This window comes from Xyrauchen texanus, chromosome 27 (genome assembly GCF_025860055.1).
Source record: "Xyrauchen texanus isolate HMW12.3.18 chromosome 27, RBS_HiC_50CHRs, whole genome shotgun sequence".
Lineage (NCBI taxonomy): Eukaryota > Metazoa > Chordata > Actinopteri > Cypriniformes > Catostomidae > Xyrauchen > Xyrauchen texanus.
Genome location: NC_068302.1, coordinates 39898645 through 39925028, shown reverse-complemented (window position 1 = coordinate 39925028; position 26384 = coordinate 39898645). Strand labels below are relative to the sequence as shown.

At 38.9% G+C, this 26384-nt stretch overlaps 1 protein-coding gene across 1 annotated transcript in view; it reads right to left on the bottom strand.

Annotated features, from left to right (window-relative positions):
• The window catches only part of LOC127620696 (protein crumbs homolog 1-like), a 28907-nt gene extending 4401 nt beyond the window's left edge, over window positions 1-24506 (bottom strand). The window contains exons 1-12 of the mRNA XM_052093887.1: window positions 24482-24506; window positions 23306-23998; window positions 21588-21783; window positions 21310-21449; window positions 18296-18478; window positions 18078-18191; window positions 12185-13120; window positions 9908-10464; window positions 9644-9809; window positions 6857-7727; window positions 4517-4633; window positions 48-174 (exon numbers count right to left, since the gene is read on the bottom strand). Coding sequence (XP_051949847.1) covers window positions 48-174; window positions 4517-4633; window positions 6857-7727; window positions 9644-9809; window positions 9908-10464; window positions 12185-13120; window positions 18078-18191; window positions 18296-18478; window positions 21310-21449; window positions 21588-21783; window positions 23306-23998; window positions 24482-24506 — 4125 coding nt within the window. The remainder of the gene's footprint in view (window positions 1-47; window positions 175-4516; window positions 4634-6856; window positions 7728-9643; window positions 9810-9907; window positions 10465-12184; window positions 13121-18077; window positions 18192-18295; window positions 18479-21309; window positions 21450-21587; window positions 21784-23305; window positions 23999-24481) is intronic.
• Between the last annotated feature and the right edge of the window lie 1878 nt (window positions 24507-26384).

The window sequence follows — 26384 nt, the reverse complement described above, 5'->3', positions numbered from 1 at the left end:
ATAAGGATTGCATAGGATAGATAGGAATGACAGAGATTTCGACTCACTGTATTCTCACAGTTGTCTCCGGTGAAGTTGGACACACACTCGCAGAGGTATAAGTTCTGTCTGTTCAGGCAGGTGCCTCCATTAAGGCAGGGGTTTGACTCACACTCGTCTATATCCACTTGACATCTGGAAAAAATAGAGTGGTGTGTAGGAATGGGAACGGAGAAATTTAAGCGCAGCGTAGTTCTAGCGGGAAGACTAGCAGCTGTACATCATCGCAGCATTAGCGGGCAATTCCCAGCCAATCACATGTAAGCCGTTGCTTTATGAGTCTGCTCTCAATCTATCACATTGCTGTTTCAGTGTGCTAACACGCCAACCTCCACCACCCCACCACCACCAGTTGAGCCCCGTCCCACATGGGGGTAGGCTCCTCGCCCCTGCCTCCTATCTCCGGCAGGATATGACGGTTCCAAGAACAACTTCTTCGGACCGCCAGACGGGGCCTACACCAAAGAGAGACACTTTTCTGTTTTATATTCATCAAATAAATGTCAATCTCAAGTCTGCAAGTCTTCCTTTCTTTTAAATGTCAGAACTGAATGATTTTCATGACTTTCGGTTTCGTTAAGGGATCATGCCATGAGGAATCAAATTTTCTTTGATATTTTCACATATATAAGAGATCATTGTACTATAAAAAACATATTGTAAGTTTCAGAGCTCAAAACTTCCTTTCGATTCCAAATAAAGCTTTTATTGTTTCCACTCTGCATTCAGCTACATTGTGACATCACAGTGCCGTGTGATTTAAATATCCCTGCCTCCACAACATACGTAATCGTCATGGTGAGTTGACAGAGAGAGACTACTGTAGTTTGCTTTTTAACCAGCAAAAATAGTCAAGTAAGGTCGCCAGACATGGTTGTGTTTCTGGTTGTGGAAAAACTGTATCTCTGCATAGCCTTCTGAAGGAGTGAGTGGCTAATTCAAACAAAGTTCCTAAGTGGGAATTTATGTTTGGATTCTTTGGATTCATGCATTAATTCTTTTGAGAACCAAGGATTCAGGCTTTGCAAAGAAGCTTATATTATAAGATGTAGCAGCGGCAACTATACTTTAAATGACGGCATTTTAGAGCCACGTAAAATAAATAAATAAATAGATTTCCTGAATAGTCATAATATTTTGAGAATTATGTAAAAAAGTATGAGATTAAAGTCGTAACATTTTGAGAATTCATTCAAAATTTCAAGAATAAAAAAAATATATTTTGAGAATAAATCTTGAAAATAAAATCTATGTCTATGTCTGCATTGTATTTGAAACCCCGTCTTACTAAAGCCATTATTATTTCTGTCATTAAATCGTTTAATAGTTCATTAATGGTTCATAAATTGTGGCGCCCTGACAAGGTTACAACTTCCATGTTTGTCAGTATATCCACATTATTTTCATTTTGAGAAGACAAACTCTTGGACATATTTGCCAAAGTTTCAGCACCTTTGGACCGGACAGCTCCCGTTACACTTGTGTACAGATGTGCAATATACCGCTGTTTTGGAAATACAGTCGTTACTCTTAAAATAACGAGCAACGTTAGTTAAGATGATCGGAAATGCTTAAGATGCAATGTCATTGGGAAACCCAGACATGTCTGCTTCTTTGTTGGTTTACTACAGTATAACTGAAGGGATGTTACTACATCAGCAAGCCTGTATCTCACGCCTCCCTTCACAGGCACATAAACTTCCCACAAATTCAGCTCGGCAAATTTGACAATGAAGTTGCACAGTCAGTGTCATCTCCCTGATGAGTGCTGTTTACTGTATGTAAAGACCCAAACGCTCCACCAGATCACTTTGATGTTACTTTCCTCACAATTCATGCTTAAAATATTATTTTATTCTTGTGATTTTTACATTATTCTCAAAATATTACGACTTCAATCTCCTAATTTTGACTTTATTCTCAAAATATTACGACTTTAATCTCGTAATTTAGATTTTATTCTTAAAATATTACAACTTCATTCTCATAATTTTGTACTTAATTCACATAATATTACAACTTTAATCTCAGAATTTTGACATTTTCACAAAATATTACAACTTTAATCTCTTAATTTTTACTTTATTCTAAAAATATTATGACTTTAATCTCGTCATTTTTACTTCAATCTCAAAATATTATTACTTTAATATCGTAATTTTTACTATTCTTAAAATATTACGACTTTAATCTCGTCATTTTGACTTTATTCTCAAACTATTACGACTTTATTCTCAAACTTTTGACTTTATTTTCTAAATATTATGACTTTAATCTCGTAATTTTTACTATTCTTAAAATATTATGACTTAAATCTCGTAATTTTTACTATTCTTAAAATATTACGACTTATTACGATTATTACTTTATTCTTAAAATATTATGACTTTAATCTCGTCATTTTGACTTTATTCTCAAACTATTACGATTTTATTCTCAAACATTTGACTTTATTTTCTAAATATTATGACTTTAATCTCGTAATTTTTACTATTCTTAAAATATTATGATTTTAATCTCTTAATTTAGATTTTATTCTTAAAATATTATGACTTTAATCTTGTCATTTTGACTTTATTCTCAAACTAATACGACTTTATGTTGAAACTTTTGACTTTATTTTCTAAATATTATGACTTTATTCTTGAACTGATAGTTTTGTGTTTTTTATGTGGCACTACACAAATGTAGTAACAATTTTAATTAATTCAGCTGCTTGTGTTTGTTCGATACAGTATGTAAGGAATTGCATAGTCAGCGGTTTTTATCGCAAAATAAATCATGATCATGACTCCAATGGGGAGCGGATCGTGCTTATTACATGGTTTCTTACCAAATAAATACATCATTCCTCACAAAATATTGATATGAGATTAAATTATTGAAATAAATGAAATGATTTATTATTAAGGCTGTCAATCGATTCTTTTTTTTATCAAATTAATTATATGGAACAATATATATATATCCCTGCGACCCTGTACACAGGATAAGCGGTTGACGATGGATGGATGGATGGAATATATATATATATATATATATTACAAAAAAAAGAAAAATACAGATAATTAAAATGCATTAAATTATTTTGGCTCACCAGTAAAGCATTAAAAAATTATTTTAATTAATTAATTTTAATTAATATAATAAGTGGCTTTAGAATGCAATATTTTGTTTATATTCCATATTATTGAACATAATATGGTCATTAGTCTACAGTCCACAGCAATCCATTTTGTGACTGAATTCATAAATCAGTCTGGGATAAATGTACTCCTGCGTCAGACCAACACATTCTCACCCCGACTCGTCACATACGGACGCTCCAGGCGGTTTCGTCGCTTATTGACTCACCGGGTATACCTTTGGCGTCGTAGTCCGATAGACTTCTATGTATCTCTGAACCGGAGCGTTGTGGCGTTGAAATTTCACGTCTTGGGTTTTTTTTTTAAAAAAAAAAACGGGTCGAGAGTCGAGACCGCAATAAATAAAAATAAAAAGGAATAGGCTACAATGGCCCTCCAACTGTTTTTTGATGTTTCAAAACCCGGACGCGTCGTGAAATGACGCCATTCTACGTATCTCTGAACCGGAGCGTTGTAGCGTTGGAATTTCACGTCTTGGGTAAGCTCACGCCGCGAACGGGTTGAGAGTCGAGACCGCAATAAATAAAAATAAAAAGGAATAGGCTGCAATGGCCCTCCAACTGGTTTTTTTACGTTGCGAAACCGGACGCGTCGTAAAATGATGCCAAAGGTACACCCGGCGCAAAGGGGTCCTGCCCGAGCGTCCAGTATGTGACGAGTTGGGGTGTGAGAATGTGTTGCGACAGACACTTTTGGAGCATTGCAGTTGCGTTGCATCATAAACATACCATTTTTAGGCCGCTGTGTCAAGTTAAATGAGGTTTGAAACTTAGAAAAACACAATTTGAGATCCCTGGGTTCAGATTTGTGCTCCATCAAGCTGTGTTTGTGCTTAAGAACGCGTTCTCATCTTGTTTTGTCTCCTCTTGTGGTTTGTTCTGTGTATAAGCTGCTCGTTGCCTATACAGTGAGTTTCACTTACTGTCCTCTGGAGAAAACAGATGGTACTGCATGCTTGAATTGCTCAGAAATATTCCTTATTACGCTCCGCGGACATGATTAATTGCGTTAATATTTTTAACATGTTTGTACAATTAATCATAGAGAATGAATGCGTTAAATCAACAGCACTTTTTATTATATTTGTTATATTAGCATAGCCAATTAAATTCAGTAATCTATGCATTGAAGTTTCAGCATAATGCTGATGCATTTTTAGACCCCGACATGCTACGGTTGAGTGTAAAAAATGTCATTGGGTGTGCCAGCTGATTTGCTAGGAGGCATTTGTACACCCTGGCACACCTGGAGCTACGCCACCACACTATAATTAACAAGGACTCAGAAGAAACAGGCTGATGTCTGATGTATTAAGAGGATGCAACTCTCACCTCTCTCCAGTGAACCCAGGTTTGCAGGTACAGTTTGCTCCCATGAATCCATCGGTGCACACGCCTTCATTTTCACACTGCACATCCACCTCACATTGTTGAGGCGGGAAACGCCATCTGATTGGTGAGATACACACAGACATGAATGTTTGTGTTTCGCAATTTACTTAAAAAAAAATGTATCTACATTTTCTAAAGAAAGTTTTCCAAAATGCAACAATGTATGACTGTTATCTTCAAAGATATTATATTTAATCAAAGAAGGGTTGTACTGGGTTTGTATGGAAATCCTGGAAAAATGATTCATTTTAGAATAAATTATTTTCTGTAATATTAGTGCATCAGACTATATATCTTATCCTGCCAAAATCCGGTGAATCAAATAATTTGTCAGTCACTGTTTTCTTTGCATGTCTCATGTGTTAGTTCCCATTTTAACCACTGCCAAGTCATTCAAGACAATGCTAAGTTTATGAACAGAACATCAGTGTACATGAAAGTAACACTATTTTCCACTATATATTTAAATGATGCGTGTCATTGATTAAGTGATATTAAAGGTGCTCTAAGCGATTTTAGCCATTCTGGAATTCCCATAAGCTGAGCTGTTGGTTTAGCCCCGCCCCCTTTCCAAAATCCTGCACTCCAAATATACCAAATTAGCTTTATTGAGGCCAATATTGAGCAGAAACGGTTGCAAAAACAACAGCGGCAGAATAGCGCCCTCAACTGACAACTGTTATGAACAACATGGCATAAAAATTTCATTTAGCCTCAATAATTCGCTGCAACTACAACACTATGAGAATGAGCAAAATGATTGACGGGCAGAAAGCGTCACTGACCGCGGACACATTTTTGACTGGTGAGATATCTCACAACACTTATTTCATAAATATCTTTCAGGGAGTAGACATTAGTTTTGCATACCTTTCCATGAAATTTGAATTCTCAAAATGCTTCAACAGAAGTTGAGTTGTGGAAGTTTGGTCATGGAAAAGTTGTGGAAGTCAAAATGTGTAAGAACTTTTGGTTCCACTCTTCAAATGTTGTACTCAGTCATTGTTTACTCATAACATTTGGTGGGAAACAAATTTAAATCTAATGTATTATTTAGTAAAACTCCTGGCTGACCATTGATCTCCTGTGCATGTTCATGATAGGGCATGAGAGCAACAGTTCAATGCAGCCCCCTTCGTAACATTGGGGCGTTCAAGTGAAAAATCGTTTTGTTTATCTAAAAACAGGTCCTCCACAGTGATAGTGACAACAGAACACAACACACAACAGAGAACAGAACTTACTAAACATGTCTGAAGAGTTTGTAGTTAAAGAATTGATGCATTTCTATGCCCAGCCTTTTTTTTAACCAGAGTCCTCAATCAAACAGAGAGAGATGGATTATGCGGAAATGTCTGTTATCTCTTTTTCATTCTGAACCATTGAGTATTTATGACAGTTTTTAACCAGCTCATGAGATGCTGGCTTTAATATACTGTCATGAGAATGTTTTTGGACCGATGCCAATTCACAGCGGACGGAGTTACCGGTACAATGCTCTGATTACCATAGAAAATGTACATTTTATTAGATTTGTTTCTCACCAAACCTTATCGTATGCTTTCATAACAATCATGAGTCTCATGAAATAATTTATTAGACTTAAAAGATATACATGTGCATTATTTTGAAGCTTGAAGAACTGGTCAACATATGCTGCCATTGTATGACATCACTGAGCACAACATTTTTCACAATTTCTCCCTTTATGTTAAGAAAAAGTAAAAAGTCATATAGTGTTATAACAACACAGGGGTGAGTAAACAATGACTGCATTTTCCTTTTTGGGTGAACGATCCCTTTAACCAGATATTTTTCATTTCAATACTTGAAATTAGTTTTGTATAAAAGTATAAATTGGGCCTACATATGAATTTCTATAAAGGATGAGTTGGACCAGATTTGGTCCAGCATACATGGGAACTCCTTAAATACGGTTCAAAAGCATCCCTTGGTGCAACAAAAAAGCTGTGATATAGGCTACTTTAAAAAGAAAAGAAAAAAAAGGATAAGATAGCTTAGTTTTGTTCTTTTGTTTACATTTTTGGTCAATTCCAATACCTGCATTTGTGTTATTACCTAGTTTTGATGGATTTAATATTTAGTAAGGGATGAATAATTCTTTGAATGAATGTTGTCAGATAAACATATCCCACTCTCTTGCTGGCAGGCTAAAGGCCAACGTGTGCCAATGACTCGCAAAGATGTCTTAAACTATATATATGCTTATAAGGTATACTGTGAGAGTTTGATGTGTCACGGTGCAATCATGGTACTCACTGGCAGAATGGGCCTGAGTGATCAGGTGGACAGATGCAGGTGTAACCGTCAACTGTATGCAAACAGGAGCCACCATTCTCACAGCGATGCTCCTGGCACCTGTCCACCTCAACATGGCAGTGAGTGCCACCATAGCCAGGGGCGCACTCACACTTGTAGTCCCCCGGTAGGTCCCTGCAACTTCCATGGACGCAGGGCTCTTGGCTGCACTCGTCGATGTTATCCTGGCAGCGATCACCCATCCATCCTGGAGCACATTCACATTCAAAGAGATTGAAGAAGTCCAAGCATCTGCCATTGTTCTGGCAAGGCTCAGAAAGACACAAGTGGGCGCTGGTGCATCCCAGCTGAGGTGCTGCCACCTCGCCAACTCGGATGAATTGAGAGGTTTGTGGTGCTTCCTCCTCGAGGCTTCCAACAAATGGTAAATATACCCGACCAATTCGTACCTCCCCCAAACAGCCGGTATAGTTCTCGGCCAACCACACTGTGGAGTGGTTGAAGAAGTCCATGTTGCCAGCGGGTGCCAGTGTGTAATGGGCTGCTTGCCCATCCACAGCGAGATGCCAATGAGGCACTGCATTGTGCGAGCTGGACATGAAGAGCTTCACTTGGTGCCATTCACCGTCCGAAACAGGCACCTCACTGGTAAAAGATAGCACCTCCAGACTGTTAGCCTTGCGGAACTTCACAATCAGGGAGGAATTCAGAAGGCCCATACAGAAGAACTCGAGATTGTTGGAGGCACGTAACAGCGTTCCGTTCTCCTCACGGGTTCGCAGCTCCATTGAGATGGTTGTCACAGAGACATATAAGGAGCCGTTGGCACTGTACTTCAAAGCATTGTTCTTGAAGGTGGCATTGGCTAAACCTGGTGAGAGGTGGGCGATATTCAAGTAAAGAGATTCAAGGCTTAACGCTTAATGAGTAAAAACAGGATCAAAGCAAATTTTTCTCAGACACAAGTTAAAAAACGTTATTTTGCTCTTAATTGTGGTACATTTGAGTCTCTTGATTTTATTCATGGTTAAATGTTTTATTTGTGGGTGTATTAGCAAGAATTAAGAGATGTTCTTCGTCATTAGAAAGAAAATCGTAGCCATTTTTGTGGTTGGCCTGTGCCACTCGCTAATAGACAAGGCTGAGCAATATATAAAATATTCACAACATACGGTACCATACTGAAAGGCTCATCCTTAGGCCTCAACCCCTTCGAAGGGTCTACCCTCCAAAGTGTAAGAGCTTTGGAGGGTTGAAGAATGTAGGGCTCAAAATTAGCTGTGATTCGGAACGCACTTCAACAACATCAGTCCATGCTAAAGAAGGCGCTGTTATCGTCGAAGAAAGGCTGAGAAACGTTCTTTCGAAGGACTCTTCGAAACAGATAATTATGAGCATTTCATTTCAGAACAACCTTCAACCCAAGTATCTGTCTGCATCCCAAAAGACTACAAGGAACACCCACGCCCTCTACACGCCCCCTTGGATCATCAAGCAATTCTATTGGCTACAATAACTTTAAAATCCTCTGCAATCACTATATGATTCATTTTCTCTTAACTCTTTAAAAATGACAAAGAATAACTTTTAAATTATACATCACATATCATGTTATTAAACAGAAGACATAAATGGGAAACTTGATTAAAGTGACATTTTTTGGAAGTTCTCTTTACTCTATTCTGGATGGTGTTTGTACAATTTCTACTTGTTCAAAAATAAAAAAGATATGAATGGTAAGATAAACATATATATGTTCTGTATTCTCCAGTTAGCTTACAAGCTAATCTGTTAGCCTATTAGCTTAGCATAGCACTAGCTTCTACTCCTCTTCACTTTCATAAAATGTATCCTCACTGTCGCCACCTAGTGATACGGTGATATGATTGAATTCAAAAGAACCTTTCATTTGCGTTATATTTAATGATTTTGCAAACTTTTTAAAAAAAATCTTTGTTATGGTTAGGTTTAAAGTTATGGATAGGTGTAGGTTTATAGTTGCTGCGGGACACTAAATGAACACAACAAACAGTGCATGAATGTTGCATCCAACTTTTCCGAGACTTCAGGATATCACTGGTCATTTGGAGGGGGTGTAACTTGTAGTGGGCGTGTTCTGTAGTAGTCTTGCAGGATGCAGACAGACCTCTCTCATTCAACGTGACAGCAATGATTGATTTCCTTTCAAAGTGCCCTTAGGAGGCTCATTTAACCCGATTGGAACGCAGGGATATTCAGAATGATTTAATATTGTTCTTCTTTGTGTTCATTTAGTGAAAAAAGTGTGTTAAACATGCTGTGACTATGCATGCTATTTTTAACTAGACTTTTACTGCATTTTTCATCATGAATTTAACATGTTAATTCATGTAATATGCAATTAACAGTGCTTTTACATGCTGAATCTAACACGGATAAAGTGTAAGGTCATGTAAACACTTTAAGCAGTGTTCCTTTATCGGGATAAGGTCATAAACGGTTTGCAAATGCATTTTACTTTGGTTTGCGTTGATTTGAGGTAGTTATCGGTGTACTGGTTTACATGTAAACACACTCAATGAATGATTGGTTCTATCTGAAAATAAATCACCTTTTAAAGTAATTTTTGAAGCAAATGCTGTACATTAATATTGGGATACGTCACCTGAAGGCTGAGAAATATTTCGAAAATTTTAGATATCACTCAGCCCTACCAACTGAATTGTTGGGTCTAGCCATGCTTCAGAGTGAAAGCACAGATGTTGTTCAGCTAGCCCACATTGAAATGTCAGTAAAACACATACTTACACTCATAACCGTCAGGTAAGTCTACACATTTACTCCCAAAGACACACGGCTCACTAACACACCACACGCGAGTGTCACACGTCTTCCCAGTGTAGTTCAGAGGACAGGAACACTCAAAGTCATTCCAAAGGACCTGGCATTTTCCTCCATTCTGACAAGGCCTCATCTACAGAGACACACAGACACACACTGTGATTATAAGAACACCAATCTTTAAGCGAAAGCCAATAATAGCAAGTGGAAATGTGTAAGCAAACGTCTCACCTTACACATTTGGTCGCTAACACAATGCTCCAGCAAATTAGATGAATATCTTGGTAAGTAGCTTGGATGTTGTGGTTTTTGGCTGATGCTCCCTGAGTACATGTACAGTTGTGTGTTGTCTATGCGGACGTCCTGCAGACAGCCTTTAAAGTATCCATTCCACTTCGCGGTGTCCTCTCCGTCAGGAAGCCCGCCAAGGTACGCCACATCCCCTGCCTCTATCTCAAAATCATTGAACTCTCTAGGGGCAAAAATCTGTACTTTATTAAAGAATATAAAGCCTTGATGTTTTTCAATAGCCACAAACACTTTCTCCCCGTTGGTTATGATGTTTGAGGCCATTCTCATGGAGCTGTATAGTGCAATGTATGTTGAGCCATTTCTTAGATCAACAGTGAGGTAAGCTTGATTCTGACGTTTCAGTTGAAAGATCAGGCCGTTTAACTGCCGTGATTTCAGCCAAAATGACACAGTGATATTGCCGCTGTGCTTCTGCATGATGGGAAAAGCAGCAAAGCTTCTGTTGCGCTCATGACTGAATGTCCATGAAGAATGCTCTGTTGGGAAAGAGAGTTGAAAGGTTTCCGTTTATACCAGTACTGGTATGAAACAAGGCATTACAACCAATAGCATGCATGTAAATCTCTCAAAAACATGTCAAAAGTTATATTTTCACACCAAAATATATAAATAAAAATTCTATTAGTTATTTATTGACAATTAAACACATTTGTTGCCCCAAATTGTCATGAACAGAATTAGGGCTGGGAACCCATTTTAAACAAAAATACCAGAACCTAATAATTTTCATGACTTTCGGTTTCGAAAACGGTTCTCGAACATGTACTCTTCGGCCGATGCAGATGCACGAATGACTCCTATGAGCCGGTTCTTTTAAGTTTACAGCGTGAAACACAGCTCGATCTGTGTAGACCGATTCTTTTGAAAATGAGAAACACACAGCAAGACCAATGTAGACCGATTTCTGAATGAATGCCTCTTAAGAGACAGTTCATTTGGATCTGAAGCTTGAAACAAACAGTTTCCCAATTCCTGAAAGAATGACTTCAATTAGCCGATCCTTTTGAATCTACAGCGTGAAAAACACAGCACGACCAGAGTATTCCGATTCCTGTACAATGTTAAAAGTCCACCTACTCGTTCTTATATTTCTATTCATCAAAAACAGTGTGTCAAAATGAACGGTTTTCGTTCTGCTCTAAAGTGATGTCACGTTAGAGCAGGCCACGCCCACGACTGGTGATGGACTCCACCCTATTATCATAGCTCCTCCCCGAGTCACTACACACCGTCCTGGAGCAGATACAGTGAGAAGAATAATGTCTCATTAATGTCTCTAATGTCTTATAAGTGTCTGTTGTTGCTGTAAAAGTGAACATAAGAGTCTTCATGAAAATGCAGTGGACAAGTTTTGTCTTTGAAGGAAATGTGCCCCAAAACATACAAAAATGTGTGCATGTTTGTGCAAATCATTTTACACCGGACTGCTTTGTGAATGTGTCAATATAAAGCAGGAATTCCCAAAAAAAATTTATTCTCAAGCATGGATCAGCACCAACTGTTCATGTTCCAGCTTTATATCCTGAAGATGTAAGTATCGCACTTTATATTTGTGAATGTTTGCAAATCACCTTTCCGAATGTGCTTGTTAGCTGATTCCACGGCTAATGCAGCTAAAGTTAGCATTGTCTCTGATTGTATTCACTGAGACCACTGCTATGTCGGGGGGCGGGGAGCAGCAGCTCATTTGCATTTAAAGAGACACACATGAAAACAGCATGTTTTTGATTCCACCCCAAAAGAGGCATTTACAACATGGTGTATGTTGAATGATCCGTGGGGTATTTTGAGCTGAAACTTCACAGACACATTCTGCGGACACCTGAGACTTATATTACATCTTGTAAAAAGGGGCACAATAGGTCTCCTTTAAGTCAATATAAAACTTACTGAACCGACTTGAAATGAACAAAGAATTCAGAATAGGTACTGAATAGTTGCTCTGCAAATGTTGCTACGAATGTTTAGTTTAATGATTCTCAAAATCTCATCAATTGACACATTCTTAATGTTTTGGACACTGGTCCCAGCATGTTTAACAAGCTCAACCAGCAAGAATACCTTGGTCAACCAGCTTAATAAGAAAGACCATGGTGGTTGACCAGGTTCACAAGCTAGGTTTTGCTTTTGCCTTTGCATGATGAATAAACCTGTTTATATTCAATTACTTTGACCACAGTTAAAACGAAGTCTCACCTTCTGAACAGTTGTGTCCATGAAACGGCCTGTGACAGTCACATTTATAGTCTGACCATAGGTCTACACAGTGACCACGATCAGAACAGGGGTCTGGTTGACACCATTCTGTCTTCTCACAGCCCACCTCAATGTCCACGGCCTGCTCTGGACTGAGGTGTTGTGGAAGAACTGGCTGAGAATCTATCAGCAGATCCTCAAAACAGCCGACGAATCCCGTCCTGGTTGCGGTTTTGTTCAAGTACTCCTCTGGAACCCCACCAATGTACACTTTATCCAAACCATATGGCTGGAAGGATAGAAGCTGGTTGTGACCTTCATCCTCAGCTTTGGTCTCATCTTCTGCCAGCAGGGTCAGAGTTAACCTCTCATCCACAGTAACCAAAACTTCATGCCAGAGTCCATCGCTGAAAGTACCCTTCAGCTTCACAGCGAGCTTGAAGTCTCCTGATTCGGCTCTCGAGTTGAGATTTCCACCAATTAGCTCCAGTATGAAAAAATGTTCCTGGCTTCCTCTGTAGAAGATAATTAAATCAGTGAAGGTCGTCCTAAACCGCAGTTGGATACTTGGCCCTTGGAATCCTGCTTGCCTGCGAGTCCTGTTACTATGTGGAACTTCGACGATCATATAACCCCCTCTAGAGAAGGAGAAGGTTGTGGTCATTTTACATTTGTCACCGTAGAAACCAGGAGTGCATCGACAGGTGTGCTGTTGCTCATCACCTTGCAGTGAAGGTATACAGGTGGCACCGTTTTGGCAGGGGTCATCCAAGCAGCCGGTCAATGTGATGTTACAGTCATGGCTGCCCCATGGCAGCTGGTCAGGTTCAGGAGGAGGACAGTGGCATATGTAGTCATTAATGCCGTCTTCACATCGGGCTCCATTCTGACATGGTTCATTCTCACATTCATCAATGTTGATCTCACACACAACACCTGTAGGGGAACACAAAGACAAAGGTCATGTGATACATTTGGTACCGGGAATAGATGTGCCAACATCTTTTATGTGTAACATTTTTAGTTTTCAAACAGATGGATGGACGGACGGACGGACGGACAGACAGAGAGATAGACATAATATATGAGATTCTTCAAATATTGTATAAAAGGAGAACGCCACACTTAATTGGCCTAATCTGGTCAGGAGAATGATGAACTCTCCACAGGTTCATTCTACAGTAATCCAGTAGATTTGAAGCCCTCCAGATAGCATCGACACTTTACCTGTCAGGAGAAGCAGCCCATTGCAAATCACTTCCACTATTTCTCGTTTCATCGTGCCAAACATCCAGATCGCAGTCACTCTCCTCAACAAGACAAGCAGTCACAGACACTGACACAAATTTGACAGCTTCCAATTCAGACGTCTATCTCAGTCCCTACTTTCTATCTACTTCTCTTGGTCTTTCTTTATTCTGGCTTCTCTCTCTCTCTCTCTCCACACACCCACAGTGTTTCCAGCGCTCTGTACCAAGCGTTCAGGAGTGATTATGGGGGATGAGTCCAGCAGATCTTCCCCTCCCTTCCCAGCTGCCTCCTGTCCATGCTGACATCAGGAATGTCTGACAGCTCCGGCTGCTGTGAACGATTGCTTCCATGCCAGCTAGAGGCCGACTTATTACTGGGATGTGATTTTAGTCATGTCTGTGCGTGGGATGCTTTCAACACAAAGAGTTTTGAACACAATAAAGTGCGCAGTGTGCAATTTCTGTTTGACTTTCCAAACATACACCTTTCTGTCCAATGGTTGGAAAAACAGATTGTCCCGCCCCAAACTCACACCTATTCCTGTTGGTTAGAGTCAGAAGATAAGATGTTGGGCCTCTCAAAAGAAACAACAATGTTTTGAAAGTGGCACAGAGTCACAGTTTTTACACTTTTCAGGAAGTTAGCCTACCAAAGCTAACGTATATTTAGTAAAAGAATGTTACACTTCACCTTTTATATATGATTAATTAAACCACAAGTGTTGCTGATTTTAAAGGGATTTTAAAGGGAAAAATAAAACACTTTGAACAAAGTCAAGGACATTTGTTGTTCAGGATGATCTGTCTTAAGCAGCTCTTCTGTAAGCTTCTCACTTCACGCAAAAAAAATCAGACACGTAAACACACCCAAACACAACCTAAGATGACCTCAACATTTGACATTTGGAAAGTGCTCTTTCCTCCAGTGATCATCGAACATTGTCATTTTCGTCCTTGTTATTGAAATGCAGCATTTCCTGTTTTTCCTTCATTTGTAATGACGTGTGTAGCATCTTCAGCTCAATCACTGTGTATGTGAAGGCGTTTGGGGTAATCATGGGTAATTCTTCTATCCAGCATGAGTTGTGAGCCAATTAGCAGATAAGTGTTCCATTAACAGACACGTCTGTAATCTTTCCTTTTTTATTCACACTGATGAATCGCAAGACTCAATTTGGCAGCTGTAGAAAGAAAGTATTTTAATGCATTTGGCAGATGCTTTTAGCCAAAAGGAACTTACAGTGCCGAGGGGGATCTAAGCGCTCAAGCCCAGTTCTGTGCTGGAGCACCTTCATTGCGGACAGCACGCCAAATCTGTTACATGCAATGACCGTGCGCTACGTCTTATCCAATGTTCGTGAAAGAGCTTGTATAAGCACAATTTTTGTGCCAGCGTAAAGCACAAGTGGCCGTGGGTAGGAGCATTTGCACTGTCTATGGGTGTGCGCGCGCAAACTGGATTGTATTGCATGAAAATGAAGTGTTGCAAAGCATAATTTGTTACTTTTCCTGAGAAATAGGTCATTGTGTTAAGACATTTCAGGAGCACCTCTATTATCAGCGCAAAGTCTAAATCAGTTCCTTCATTTGCAATTTGGAGATTTGCAATTATGGATTATCCAATTATGTCCAGGACGATCAATGTTGTTGTCGTTTTATGAAACAAAAATGTATGAGATTTGTATTAAACTTACAATAAACAAACATTTGTGTGTCAGTAGATGAAAATTATTAATAATGCTTACAATCTCTACAATTTAAAGGAGCCTATGTCCAAATTCTGACGAGAACCATAGTCACTGTCATAGATATATGCTTGACATTTAACAAGGATGCAGTTATTGCACAAAAGAATGCAAGTCATTATTTATATTATTTTATTTTATTGCATACAGTCTATTTACACTAGCAACTTCTTATGAATGTGCTGTCTTTGTTTATATCGCTGCTTCTTGAAGGAATGGACTATATAATAGGATGCAGACAGATCAATAACCTGAGAAGACCTTACAGACCGATTTCAAATCTACCATTTATGTCAAAAAATACTAGAAAAGTTAGTGTCCTCCCAACTATGTTCATTTCTCCAGAGAAATGGTATATTTGAACAATTTCAGTCTTAGGCACATCACAGTACAGAGGCTGCACTTATCAGAGTTACAAATGACTTGCTCTTTTAGAACTTAGTGCTGCATTTGACATGATAGATCACGATATTCTCTTGAATATGCTGGAGAATTATGTTGGCATTTGTGGACTTCCATTAGCATGGTTCAGGTCCTATTTATCAGACCGCTACCACTTTGTATGTGTAAACAAGGGATTGTCAAATCAAAGAAAAGCTAAGTATGGAGTGCCACAGGGACCAGTTTTAGGGCCTCTGCTTTTCTCCTTGTATATGCTTCCCCTGGGAGATATTATCAGGAATCGTGGAATAAGTTTCCACTGTTATGCTGAAGATACCCAACTTTATATTTCTTTAAAACCTGATGAGATTTCACAATTCTCCAAATTAGCAGAGTGTATCAATTAAATCAAAGATTGGATGGCCAGAAATTTCCTTCTACTCAATTCTGACAAAACAGAGGTTCTAATTATTGGACCAAAAAACTCTAAAAAATAAGCAGCTAAAATATAATTTGGCTCTCGATGGATGTACTGTTACATCGTCTTCAACAGCGAAGAACTTAGGTGTTATATTTGATACCAATCTTTCCTTTGAAAATCTAATTACCAGTGTTTGTAGAACAGCATTCATCCACCTCAGAAATATTGTTAAATTACGACACATGCTCTCTGTTGCTGATGCCGAAAAACAAATTCATGCATTCATGACCTTGATTATTGTAATGCATTACTGGGAGGATGTCCTGCAAGATCAATAAATCAATTTGAATTGGTTCAAAATGCAGCAGCCAGAGAGCTAACGAGAACCAAGAAATATGATCATATTAGCCCCATTTTATCATCGTTACATTGGCTACCTGATAAATTTCTTATTAATTTTAAAATTCTGTTAACTACGTACAAAGCTTTGAATGGTCTAGCTCCGCAGTACTTAAGTGACCTTCTACCACACTAAATTCCATCACATTCATTAAGATCGCAAAATTCGGGCCTGTTAATAGTTCCTAGAATAACAAAATCCACAAAAGGAGGAAGATCCTTTTCATATTTGGCTCCTAAACTATGGAATAGTCTCCCTAACACTGTTCGAGATGCAGACAAACTCACTCAGTATAAATTTAGACTAAAGACTCATCTATTTAACCAGGCATACACCTAATTTATCCATCAACTCACAATTAGGCTGCTTTAGTTAGGTCTGCCGGAACCAGAAACCGGAAATATCCATCATGATCTACAATACGCATAAAATTCATACCCCAAGGTTACCAGAGCCGGCCATATCCAGCTCCGTTCATTTGTTGTCAGAGTCCACTGATACGTGTCGCTGAGTGATGACGACAAACTACAGCCGGTGCCAGCCAGACATCACTTCAGTCTTTCACGACAGACTTCAGAGGATGAACTGATGCCAACTCCAACTGTTAGACATGGGATACTTCACATGCCACTGCCTGAACCTTGGACTTAGGATAGACCTCACTGAACCTCGATGAAATGACCTTCAGGCTGAACTGTAATGGACCTCATTGATCTCTGCCTGCATCATCTCGGTCTATTGATGGACTACACTCTTAAAATGGAATACACAGGCTATTATTTAATTGCCAACAAAAGCCTTCATCAGCCAACTAACAAAGGACAATACATCAATGTGAACTTCTGCAGTTAATCCAGGATGGACTTCAAAGATATTAGTCATTAATCTTACAAATCTTTGTTCAAACACTGACCCTTAACACTACCAACAGCAACCATGACTTGCACTGCACACAAATAAATAATATTTACATTATATTCAAGATGTTAGTCAGAGGGGAACTGGCCCCCACAGTGAGTCTGATTTCTCCCAAGGTTATTTTTCTCCATTAATCAACATTTTTATACTCAATTTACAATCATATTTAATCAAACTACACAATGATCAATCTAAGACATTATAGATATTACAGTTATTACATTTATTTTTGCTAATGCATGTTTTCCCATAAAGCTGCTTGAAATCACTATACAAATAAAAATGACTTGACTTGACCTAGCCCATTAGCGCTATGCGAGTGCAATTTCACTAAACCCGCTAGCGCATAGACTTAGCGCATGCTTGCACAAAAATACCTAAACTTCATGGGGTGCAAACTACAGTATGTAGGGGGACTTTAGCACATTATCTACAGCAAAAAAATACCACTTTATCGAATTACCAAATTGGTAATTAACCAAATGTTACCATAACCAAAATGTTATCTAGCTAATTACTTTCCATAACAGTTCCCAACACTAGTTGAAAGGTTAGCTAAGTAAAACGTTTTAGAGTGTTTTATCTTTTCCCATTAATGTAAGAGCAAAATGGCCACAAAGTGGACCAACTTGCTTAAAATAAGACTTTGCATCCATCTGCCACAGTCATGTGATTATTTCAAACAAACTTTCCCATTTAAAACTTTACAGGGTAACAGTGAAAACAGCTCGACACAAATAGACTCATAAACTTGCAGAAATTAAATGCGTCGTCTCACCTGTGAACCCTGGAGGACATGAGCACTGATATGCGTTGATGAGATCCTCACAGGTGCCTCCGTTTTCACACGGCATAGACTCACATTCGTTCACGTTAACTGAGCAGTTTTCACCTGTATAAAAGAAAACATCATTACCAGAAGCTCTGTTTATTTTATGAGTTAATTACTGTAGACTGTGAATGCTTTGTCAAAGTAATTTCATCTTCATATGTCACCTGTGAATCCAGCGATGCAGTGGCACATGAATCCGGCTGCATTCTCGTAGCTGAAGTCGGTGTCCAGTTCAGGCAGAACTCTGTAGTGACTGGAGTCTGATCGCTGGAAACATTCACCGTCATTCTCACACGGCCAAGTTTCACACTCGTCCACGTCAATCTCACAGTTCCCACCTATGTAGCCTGAAAAGTTTGATTGAATTCACAATTACGTTAACTGCAAAGGGAGAGTGATCAAAGTCATTTATGCCAACTAAATATGCAATAATATCATTGCATTTTGCATTTGATTGCAAAACAGGAAAGTTTTAGGTTGTTCCGTGTTAATTCAACCAAATTTCAGAAACTTTTTGATTTTATTAATACTTTTCCAGAAGAAAGATAAACATAAACTATGATGTAAGCCAAATATTAATTGCTATATCAGTCAAATAAACTAAAAATAACCTTAGAAATGTGGCAGCATCATTATTTTATTTGTACACAATCATCGGTAGGTCTATTCCTAAAATCAGATGACTTCAGCACCTCTTGCATTACACGGCAATTTCGGAGGGGGGACATTTTTTTTTTTGTGTTGTGTAGAATATCTTAATGTCTTTTTAGATTCAGTTTAAAAAAAACTTTCCTAATGGTTTCCTAATTTTTAAGGTACTATTGTTAATGTTTATCCATTTTCGACTACTGAAAATGGGTAAATGTAACAATTTACGCATGGAGCCACATTGAGAGTCCCATATCTCTGGGATTTATCCATATAGGGCCTTAAAAATTAAGATATAGAAAGAAAAGTTTGTTCTGAACCGGAATCTAAAAGCATATTAAGATATCTGTAATACTTCTGTAGTTATAGGCACTCCAACTTTGGAAAAACAACACAAAAGTGTGTTTTTTCCCCATTTTTGGACTCACATCATTGGCATATAATGCAACAAGGGGTTCATACCTACCAATCTCTGTGTACAAATGAAGACACTTGCTTTCATCATCAGTTATGTACTTTTTTCACCAGTAGATAATGATGAAAGGCAAAATATTTTAATGCCATGGATCAATATTCGGTCAGAATTACAGGTCAAAAAAATAACATTAGAAAGGTGTCAGCATCATTATTTTATTAGTACACAGAGATTGGAAGATCTATTACTAAAATCAGTTTACATCGGCACCTGTTGTTGCATTATTCGTCAATGGTGTGAGTCCAGATGTGGTGGGGTAAAAAAAAACATTGTTGTTTTTGTTATTTTTCCTTAGTTGAAGTGCCCATAACTCCAAAAGTTTTAAATATATCTTAATATCCTTTTAGATTCTTGTTCAGAACAAACTTTAATTTTGGTATATGAATTTTTAAGGCCCTATCTTTAAATTTGACTCATTTTCAGTGGTCCATGCCATGGGACCCACATTTGTTTTCGACCATTGAAAAGAGGTGAAATGCAACATTTTACGTATGAAGCCACATTGAGTAGTCCCATATCTCTGGGATTTAACCATATAGGGCCTTAAAAATGAAGATATAGAAATTAATGTTTGTTCTGAACCAGAAACTAAAAGCATATTAAGATGTCTTTAACACTTCTGGAGTTATAGGCACTCCAACTTGGCAAAAACAACACAAAACTGTGTTTTTTCCCCATATTTGGACTCACGCCATTGGCATATAATGCAACAATGGGTGCTGAAGTAAAATGATTTTATTAATAGACCTACCAATCTCTGTGTACCTAAATGAAGACACTTGCTTTCATCATCAGTTATGTACTTCTTTCACCAGTAGAAATATTGTCAAAAGCAAAATCTTGAGCTGGGGGGGACACACTTGCTTTGATATACTGTTATCCAATGCAATGACATTCACACATTTTAAAGTGTGACTTCAGTGTCAAATGTGCTGTCTGTAGCATCATTGTGTCTCATTTGTTTACAGTAAAGTAAGCAGTGATTTAGCAGATGCTTTTATCCAAAGCGACTTATCATTACTCTTAATAGAGGGTCAGCACCACAGAATCAACCTGGGGTTAAGAACCTTGACCAAGGGCAAGATAGCTCATTGTTGAACCCTTACAGGGTTTCTAGGCCAGATCTTTCACCACTAAGTCCCTCAAAGTAGCCGTAAGAAAAGCATATGTGTGCTTCGTAATAAGGGAAATGTAAAAGATTCAGTTAATCAGATGAGTGAGATTAAATAGTTGGGTGAGGGTAAAGCTGTGTGGCATAGAACATGGTTCAACAAGGATTATGACTTTAACAGATGGCTGCACTTGTGTTATCAGGTGGTGGGGTTCAAACCTGACAGCAACAGTCTATTACATGTGCCGTGACCCGCACTTTGCCTAAAATGTTTGTACATCTGCTCATAATAAAACCATTCATTTCATATATTAAATAGTATGTTTACCTTTTACTGCTTCATGTGTATTTATTCACATCTGTTGTTTAGAATAGCATGCTTACTGTATACTATTTCTGTAGTATAGAGTATTTCTATTATGCTCTGTATGCACATTGTCTCTATGCATGGAATAAATGGATGAACAACTACTGTCTAGATTTTGTTTTGATTGTTTGTTACACAGAATTACATTAGAAATGCAAAATAACGTTATTATTTTTGAGACAATAACTGGATCCCGCTCGCTGAAATAAACATGCAATGTGATGCCATTTGACAACAATGCATCATACTAACTGTATTTTTTTTAATTAGTAGACAGTATAGATTATACAGTATGCAGTTAATATCATGCCAGTGTGCCATCCAAATATACCAGTAGCCTAAGTTTATAATGATTTGAATGTCTGCATTGGCATATGTGTTTCTCTAGAGGGCAGTGTGATGTCAAGAACATGAACAATGGTTAAACATTGGTTCTGGCACAATGTGATGGCTGTAGACTTCATCTAGTGAAATATTATCTTCAGTTATTACTGTAATTCGTCTGCCTAATATAACAACATCAGTGGCATTAATAAAGTAGGCGTTGACCAAATAGATTAACAAATAAGCTAGTTACCTGGCCAGCAGAGACAGGTGTATTGGTTAAGTCCCTCCTGGCAGGTCGCACCGTGCTGGCAGGGGTCAGATGCACACTCAGGTATATCCTCTTCACAGAAAGAGCCCACAAATCCAGTGCCACTGCAGTCACACTCAAAGCTGTAATTAAACCACAATAATTAAGTTACACTTTCAAGTCTCAATGATTGATTAGTTAAATCATTGGTTGTTTAGTTAAGGCACTTAGTGATTCTTTAAGTTACTGATTGGTTAACAGTCAACGGTAAATACACTTACCTGTTGACCATGTCCAAACACAGGCCATCATGCTGGCAGGGTAAACTTTCACACTCATTGATGTTGAGTTCACAGTTAACACCTTCATATCCAGGTACACACTCACAGGTGTACAGCCCCAAATGATCGTGACAGGTGGCGCCGTTCTGACATGGAGCCGCTTCACATTCGTCAATCTCAACTTCACAATTCACACCTGCAGTCCAGATGAACACTTAAACAGTGAATAAATAGAAGTCTCTCCAAACACAATTTTTTTTTAAAAATTAAAACAAATGCCCCATTTTTTTGGGACAAAACACATCTGTTCCGTGAGCACTTCACCAACCCACATTAATTGCACTTATCAATGCGCTCAACTGGCATTTAGTGTACAGAAGAAGAAACATCCTTGTCTGTCTCTTTACTTCTGTGCTAGCATCTTTGACAAATCGCTTGATATGTGTCTCATTTGTAAGTCGCTTTGGAGAAAAGTGTCTGCTAAATGACTAAATGACTAAATGTAAAGGTATCATGGAAGAACCATATTTTTTGGACAAGTACCAATACCTTCCTTTTCCTGTACATATACTGTGGTTTTACCCTGTTTTTATACATATTAATACTATATTTTTGACAATGGTACTATGGTAGTAGCATGGTATTTTGGGGGATGTACCATGGTTATACCATGTTTTTGGACATGGTGCTATGGTAGTACCATTTTTAGACATACCATGGTAATACTATGGTGTTTTGGATATGTGCCATGGTAATACCCTGTTTTTCTTGACAGGGTACCATAGTATTACCATATTTTTGAAAATGTAGCCTGGTGATACCATGTTTTATACATGTACCCTGGTTATACCATTCTTTTTGGACATGCACAATGGTAATACCACGTATTTTTGGATATGTTGCCTGGTTATACCATGTTTTTAGACATGTACCCTGGTTATACCATGCTTTTTGGACATGCACTATGGTAATACCATGTTTTGTGGACATGCACTATGGTAATACTGTGTTTTTTGGACATGCAATACATGGTAATACCATGTATTCTTGTATATGTACCCTGGTTATACCATGTTTTTTGGATATGTACCCTGGTTATACCATGTTTTGTGGACATGAAGTATGGTAATACCGTGTTTTGTTGACATGTACCCTATTTACATGTTATGTAATCAGGTTATGTCAAGTGTTTTGGAGATGTACTGTGGTAATACCATTTTTTTTGTTTGTATTTGTTGCCCATGTACCCTGGTTATAACAAGCTTTTATACATGTACAATGGTTAAACCATATGTTTTGGACATGTACCATAGTTATACTATGCTTTTTATATATATATATATATATATATATATATATATATATATATATATATATATATATATACTCTGGCAATAACATATGATAATACAAGAAAATGTACCCTGGTATTTTATTTTTATTTTAAATTTTTTTACATTCTTTGACTTGACATGTAAATGCATATATGAACAGTAATTACCATGGTACACTGTAAAAACATTTGATCAAAAATTGTTCCTTTAGGGGTACAATTTATACCCCTTAGGGACTGATAAGTATCAAATACATTATGGTTGACATGTAAAGGGTACAGTGGGTTTGAAAAGTACTGCCCCAGTAACAAGCTTAATTACCACTAAAGGTACACTTTTTGCACATTTCTTTTATGACAGGGAATGGTAATACGCAGTCCTTACCTGTAAACCCAGGCAGACAGTCACAGATGTAGCGGTCCTTCCCGTTGATGCATGTCCCGTTGTTCTCACAGGGTTGTGAGGCGCACTCGTTTATGTCTGTCTCACAGTGGTAGCCTTGGAAACCAGGCACACAGTAGCAGTAGTACACATCAATGCCATCCTGACAGATGGCGCCATTCTTGCAGGGCTGTGACAGACACTCGTCAATATCATCTTCACAGTGTTGGCCCTGGAAACCACTGGCACACTGGCACTCATACCCAGTTGGTGCCCACACGCAAGTGGCATTATTGTAGCACGGTTCATCTGAGCAGTCTCGCACCCTAGTCCTGCAATCATCCCCACTGTATCCACTGGGACAGTGGCAGGAATATCTGTTCACTCCATCCACACAGTGGCTCTTGACACCCGTGCAGGGGTTACTCTCGCAGTCGTTGATGTTGTGGGTGCAGTTGGGTCCGTCAAACCCGTAGGGACAGAGGCAGGTGTAGTTTTTGGTTCCTGGAGTGCCGATGCAGTTGGGGCAATCTTTGTCAGTACACGGGTCAAATAAATGCTCACATTGTACGCCAGTGTAAATAACCGGGTCATCTGAACAGACACAAAGGAAGCCAACCATAGTGTCAATGCATGTGCCTCCGTTTTGGCACGTGGATGGCGAACACACGTCGGCCGTCACTGTGCAGAACAGACCTGTGGGTGAACAAGCAACAATCCATTATCCGTTAAGTGTCCTGAAATATCTCACCAGTCTCTGTGACAGCTCGAGACTCTAAACAGCGAACAAAAATGTGTCCGCGGTCAGTGACGCTTTCTGCCTGTCAATCATTTTGCTCATTCTCATAGTATTGTAGTTGCAGCGAATTATTGAGGCATAATGCCATTTTTATGCCATGTCGCTCATAACAGTTGTCAGTTGAGGGCGCAATTTTGCTGCTGCTGTTTCTGTCATCCATTTCTGCTCTATATCGGTCTCAATACAGGTCATTTGGTGTCTTTGGAGTGCAGGGTTTTGGGAAAAAGGGGGTGTGGCTAATCCAACGGCTAAAATCGCTTACAGCACCTTTAACAACTACTTTGATTATCTGTACAGTACTCTATGATAGTTGAAGTCTTACAGGGATAGTTGACCCAAAAATTATGACATCTATGTTGATCCAAACTTATATAACTTACTTTCTTTATTTGGATCAGTCGTCATTTTTGGGTGAACTATACCTTTAAATGAGAAATAGAAAGAAGTGGATTTAGATTCCAGTGGGATAAAGGGGCTTTCCTCATCTCTACTACCTCCACCGGCAGATGGGTGCACAGTGTAACCGTATTACCAACACTGACTTAACCTCCACCAGATGCTCCGTCAATGGATTGTGTCTGCTTGACTGACCACCACTCACTGACACAAATCCGTCTTTACACACGTGACGGATCGCAACATATCTGCTGACAGCACGGCCATTCACAAGGCCAGGAGACCCTGAGTAAATTTTGAAGCTAAGAAGCTCATTGGCTGGTTGTCACCACCAGGATACTTAACTAGTCTACCCAACAAGACTCAACAAGCTGTATAATTTGAGGTATCATTCATGTCTTTTGCAGAAACTGTGCAGGGCGAGTAACAGGACAAAGTTTAATCCTTAGATGTACAGAAGAAACATCTAACCCGAAATGTGAGCCGTAATATTCATGATGCTTGCCTTAGTGGAAGACCCTGTCTGGCCTTCACTCTTCCATAGACAAGATCAGAGACAGAACTGTGTCAAGAGGTCTAGCAGTGACTGCGAATGACACATCCTTTAATCCAGGATCATCTGCATTGATAAAGTGGGTGTGTGAGCAAAAGCTCTGTCTTTAGAAAGAGAAACAGAGTTTGTCTGAATCAAAACCAAGTCAGAGCTTTGTTTCTTTGTCAGCTATAGCTGTCAATAACAATAATGGCTGTTGGTCTTCAAATAAAAGGAAAGATTTGAAGTCTAGACGGAGCAGGCAGAGGTTAAGAGATACACATAAACTTCAAAAGCTTCCCTTTAAAATGCAGTAAATTGAAAAACTTTCTAGCAGTGGACAGGGACTCCTCCAGCCCCCTCAAAGAGACGATCGGTATGTTGGACCCTCAGGACAGAAGACAAAATCCAAACCCCCGTCATGTGACAGAAAATACCAAAAAGCCACTATAGAGCTCCTTAACTACAATACACACATGCCACATGCTTATTAAAGGAACAGTTCACCCAAAAAGTTAATTCTGTTGTAATTTATTCATCCTCATGTTGTTTCAGCACATTGTGTTGAGCACTATACGATGAGATCACATTTTATGACCAATTGATGCAGAAAACCAGCTACTTCCAAAGGGTTCACTAATATTTTTCTTGCCACTGTAAGTGACCCTAATACTACGAAACTAACTCAAACATACTTTAAAAACAATGCAAACAACCTTGAGCTTAAGTTACCCCAAATCCTGTTTTGATTAAACTCTAAAGCTGTCCATAATGAACACGCAAGTACAGTGAGGTATCTTGCTTAAAGGCATTTCATATACAGTCAGTGTTTTGTCTTGTTATTGTTTTCTTTGTCATACTCAGCCAGAAACATATTGCATTCAACCAATGCGGTGGGGTGGGGTGTAGCCACGTTGTACCCTACAGTGTTGAAACGAGTGCCATTCCTGGTCTTTATCAAACACACATTCTGACACACATCTCTCCTGCAAACCAACCCAAGAGCCATTAGTGCTTTAGTACATGTCTGACCACTCTCTCTCTCTCTCTCTCTCTCTCTGTCCTCCTCTTAAGACATTATAATCCCTATAATGCTTTTGTTCGAGTGAAGGAGGGCCACTGTGCTCTTTAACCCAAGAGAACTTTCTCTTCTGTTATCTACAGCCCATCCACACCACCCTGATGACTTGGGCACCTGTGGCTCAGTTGGTAGAGCGGGTCGGCCACTAATCGCTGGGTTGTTGGTTCGAATCCCGGCCCACATGACTCCACATGCCGAAGTGTCCTTGGTCAAGACACTGAACCCCAAGTTGCTCCCAATGGCAGGCTAGCACCTTGCATGGCAGCTCTGCCAT